The sequence below is a fragment of the Mercenaria mercenaria genome, chromosome 12 (genome assembly GCF_021730395.1).
Source record: "Mercenaria mercenaria strain notata chromosome 12, MADL_Memer_1, whole genome shotgun sequence".
Lineage (NCBI taxonomy): Eukaryota > Metazoa > Mollusca > Bivalvia > Venerida > Veneridae > Mercenaria > Mercenaria mercenaria.
Genome location: NC_069372.1, coordinates 39,768,214 through 39,772,498, shown reverse-complemented (window position 1 = coordinate 39,772,498; position 4,285 = coordinate 39,768,214). Strand labels below are relative to the sequence as shown.

The 4,285-nt window shown below is 37.2% G+C and overlaps 1 protein-coding gene across 2 annotated transcripts; it reads left to right on the top strand.

Moving 5' to 3' along the window:
* Positions 1 to 272: 272 nt before the first annotated feature.
* On the top strand, positions 273 to 3,852 carry LOC123534203 (uncharacterized). 2 transcript variants are annotated; one of them, XM_045316329.2, is made up of 2 exons: positions 273 to 376; positions 1,151 to 3,852. In XM_045316329.2, exon 2 carries the CDS (start codon positions 1,161 to 1,163, stop codon positions 2,076 to 2,078), a length of 918 nt encoding a protein of 305 aa, XP_045172264.2. In that variant the 5' UTR covers positions 273 to 376; positions 1,151 to 1,160; the 3' UTR covers positions 2,079 to 3,852. The 2 variants fall into 2 exon arrangements, with proteins under 2 accessions (XP_045172264.2, XP_045172265.2); XM_045316330.2 differs by lacking the exon at positions 273 to 376 and adding an exon at positions 495 to 515.
* The last annotated feature ends 433 nt before the right edge of the window (positions 3,853 to 4,285 follow it).

Genomic DNA, 4,285 nt, shown 5'->3' with positions numbered 1-4,285 from the left:
ACGGACGTTGGTTTCCCGCGCTTTGTTTAAATACACTGCTATAAGAAATAGTTCTAAAAGGAAAGCCGTTCGATTGATTTTATTTTTATTATTATTTCTTGAAATCGGTATGCAAGAAAAAGAATCAATCACTGGTCGCGGGTAAAGATGGGAATATCCGGCACTCGGGTAACTGTTTAGGCGGTAACTCGGCTGGAAAGCCTCGTTACCGCCTAAACAGTTACCCTCGTGCCGGATATTCCCATCTTTACCCGCGACCAGTGAAAGATTCTTATAATCTGTTGCAATACTACGACGGCGTGAAAATACTATTCGTTTTCAACATAGCCAGGATTTAAAATCGAAAGCGGAAGTAAAAAAGATTCACAGCAAGCAGGTAAATGAATATTAGATTTTGTTATATACTGAATGATACACGTTTAGACGGTAATTGCTAGTCTTGCAACGTATGTATTGAGATAACAATCTACCATTTTGTGAAGTTTTAATATAGCAGGAATACAGCATTGAGTACAGTAACAACACTACTAATGTATTTATATGTACTGTATACTAGTATATTTCTGGATATAGGTAGCAACAAGCAACCTTTTTTGTTTTTTATTATTATTACACGACCAAAATCATGTTTATGAACTGTTATATATATGTAATGACGAATCAGGTAAAGTCCTCTGAAGTGTTTTATGGGGGTGTAAAAGTCATGTCCTAGATTTTGACGCGTAATAAAGTGCGGATTGCATTCAAGTTTTTCTGCTGCATACTAAGTATGTGCCTTATTTTATATGACATCTTCATCTATAATAAAGGAAATTTGCTTAAGTTATAGGAGAGATTGTGAAGCCATTCAATAAAATCAGTTGACCTCGATACATGTAATTTTAATCAGATTGTGGCCCAACATGGTACTTTCAGTCTAGTTTCCAGTGTGATATGGTGTGTTTTTGTAGGTTATAGAAACCCAGTGTACAATAATGCAAAAATGAAAATATGCAAAAATTTTAGAAGTGTGCTTGTGTTGACTATTAACAAGATAGTTAATAAATAGAAACAGTCTCAAATTGCATGCACTATATCATAATGGTCTAATCGTTATGCAGTTGGAAAATATACTATAGAAGTCCTTTCAAATATTTTTTTTTATTTCTAGGTAATTTAAAATGGAGTCGTCAGTATTCACCTACGATGAAATCCATTCAAAAGATTATAGATGGAGGGATATGACGGGAAAGATACTTTTTACAATATTCTCTCAGACGTTTCCACTTGGAAATGCCGACAATAGCAGTGTTTGGAAGATCACTGAAGAAGATGACGAGTACGGCAATCTTGATGTAGATGTCAAAGCACTTAGGCAACTGACCGATGAGAATCAGAAGAGATTTCGTGTGCCCGTTGACTTTGTATATAAACCGTTACTGTCATTTGACGAAGTAAAAGCTTACCTAGAAACACTTGACAAGGAAGGGGAAGAAGCAAGGGAAGGGGAAGAAACAAGGAAAGGGGAAAAGTATGATTGTTTCTTTTTTGTGTTTTTGACATATAGTACGCCGGAATACGCTAATACCTTTAACGAAGAGAAGCTACATTTTAATGACAGAACTTTAGAGAAAGGAATTGTGCCTCAAGCGAAGATTTTGGATGAGATTAAGAAACTAAAGGTTGTCGTGGGAAAACCTAAGATCTTCCTTATTCAAGCGGATGACCTTGGTTTGCTTGGTGAGAAACAGTACATTAAGGGCCCGACATTTGTACCAGAAACTGTGATAATGAAAATACCCCAAGATGCTGATCGCCTCATTATCAAGTCAACCATTCCCCAGATCATTGCTAACTTGGACGAGACTGGATTTCTCAGAGCTGCTACGAAACGACCTTCGTTTCTCATTCAAGCATTTATCGAAACACTGCTTGAAAATAACAACCGTAAGCTATCCGAAAGAGAAGATCTTTTCACACTTTCTACTTGCATCAATGGAAAGATAGCTCGTATGGTAAAGGAATCAAAGCACCGTAGGTCTGGTGATATGTACGTCCCTTTGGTCACATCTACACTCACAAAGTCACTCTATCTGTGAATGAAATGATTTCAAGTTGACGTTGATAAGTTGTATTTTCGGACAGCATAGACTTAGTTACCCATTGATAGATATACAATGCAGCTGATAAAATGTTACTAAAAATATTCTAAAATTTAAGGCGCTTCTATATATACTAACAACTGTTTGTGGATATTCATTTGTAAATAAGACTCCGTCTGGTTGAAACTGTGTCAGTCATCAGGAGCCCATGATGATGTTTGGGCAAAACGCTGTATGTTTTTTGTACGCCCGTTAAGGAATAATGGATATATAATGTGGTGGCACGTGCGTCTGTCCGTTTGTCTGTCCGTCTAAGTTCGTGTCTGAAGCATAACTTAAAACCCATTTAAGATATTGATTTTAAAGTAGTTGCCGTTGAGACAATGTGCCGAGCGCAAAAATCGCGCCGGTATGTTAAAGGTTAAGGTCACAAGTTGAGCTCAAATGTCGAATCTTGATGATTCTTTGGAAGCATAGAGCGCAACTAACCAAAATAATAGCAGACTTGGTTTGATTAAGGTGTGTTCATGAGAGATAATGGAATTTGCAACACTGCTCATGCCCCCTTCCCCCTCCCCCCACCCAGCACCGGCTTAGCGGAATTGTATTTAAGTAAACTTGAATGTACACTACAATCTCAAAGATAAGAAAATATAACCACACTTAATTCATATTTTGTATTTTGAGCATAACTTATAACCCGTTCAACGTTCAAGGTATTGACTTCTGACTGGGAATATAAGTAGGTGGCAATGAAACCATGTGCAGATCGGTAGGTCAAATGTTAATGTAGTCAGATCTAACTGTCATATTTCATGGTCCGTACTCGACCTCCTTTAATCTAAAACTTTTGACGTATATTGCACCGCTTTGCGGAGATCTTGTTTGATTATAATTTGACTTTGTTATGGCTTTCACTAGTTTTAATTTTTAGTTTATTCTAAAAATATATTTCAGTATTACGTACGGTAAAACCGTCATGTTATTGTACCCCCCGACAACAAAGTTGTAAGGGGGGTATACTGGTTTCAGGTTGTCTGTCTGTCTGTCTGTCCGTCCGTCCGTAGACACAATCTTGTGCGCACCATCTCTCCTCATCCCCTTGACACAATTTAATGAAACTTCACACAAGTGATCAGTAACAACAGTAGTTGTGCATGGGGCATGTTAGGTTCTTTCAGAAAATTTTTTTGCAGAGTTACGGGACTTTGTTTTTTGTAACTATACTATATACATAGACACAATCTTGTGTGCACCATCTCTCCTCATCCCCGTGACACAATTTAATGAAACTTCACACAAGTGATCAGTAACAACAGTAGTTGTGCATGGGGCTTGTAAGTTCTTTCAACGACAAAAATTGCAGAGTTATGGGACTTTGTTTCTTGTTAACATACTATGTACATACAGTCTGCATATGCAATCTTGCGCGCGCCTAATCTTCCGAACCCTTGCACACAATTTAATGAAACTTCACACAAGTGATCAGTACCAACCCTAGTTGTGCATGGTGCATGTTACGTTCTTTTAGATAAATATTCTGCATAGTTATGGGACTTTGTTTTTTGTTACTATACTGTATACATACAGTCTATATACATACAGTCCACATAATTATGCAATCTTGTGTGCGTCAAATTGTAATGTACTGTGTCAGTGCATGCGGTGGTACATTCATCACCTTTAGTGATAGCTCTAGTTTTTTCATTGGACCTAAATGTCAGACGTACAGTTATAATAATTATATTATAATAATAAGAAATTTGTATTTCGTCAGCGTTTCTCATTTTATAAGTCCAGTTATGAAAATAAAATTACTTTTACTCTGATAAAAATGATAGTCATAGCCCGACTACACGAAATATAAAGAGAGCTTACTTACATGCTCCGGAATTTGCGTCCTCACGGAATCTGCGTCTAGATATTTTCTTTGAAACTCCAGAAAGTGTTTATAATTGCACTTTCCAAACGTTTTTCTTAAGCTGACCTGATCACGAAATGCTCAAGGTGAGCTTTTGTGATCGTCCTGTGTCCGTCGTCGTCGTCCGTCGTCAGCAATTACTGTTAACACTCTAGAGGTCACAAATTTTGCCCAATCTTAATGAAACTTGGTCTGAATGTTACCCTAAATAAAATCTTGGACGAGTTTGATATTGGGTCATCTGGGGTCAAAAACTAGGTCACCAGGTCAAATCAAAGGAAAA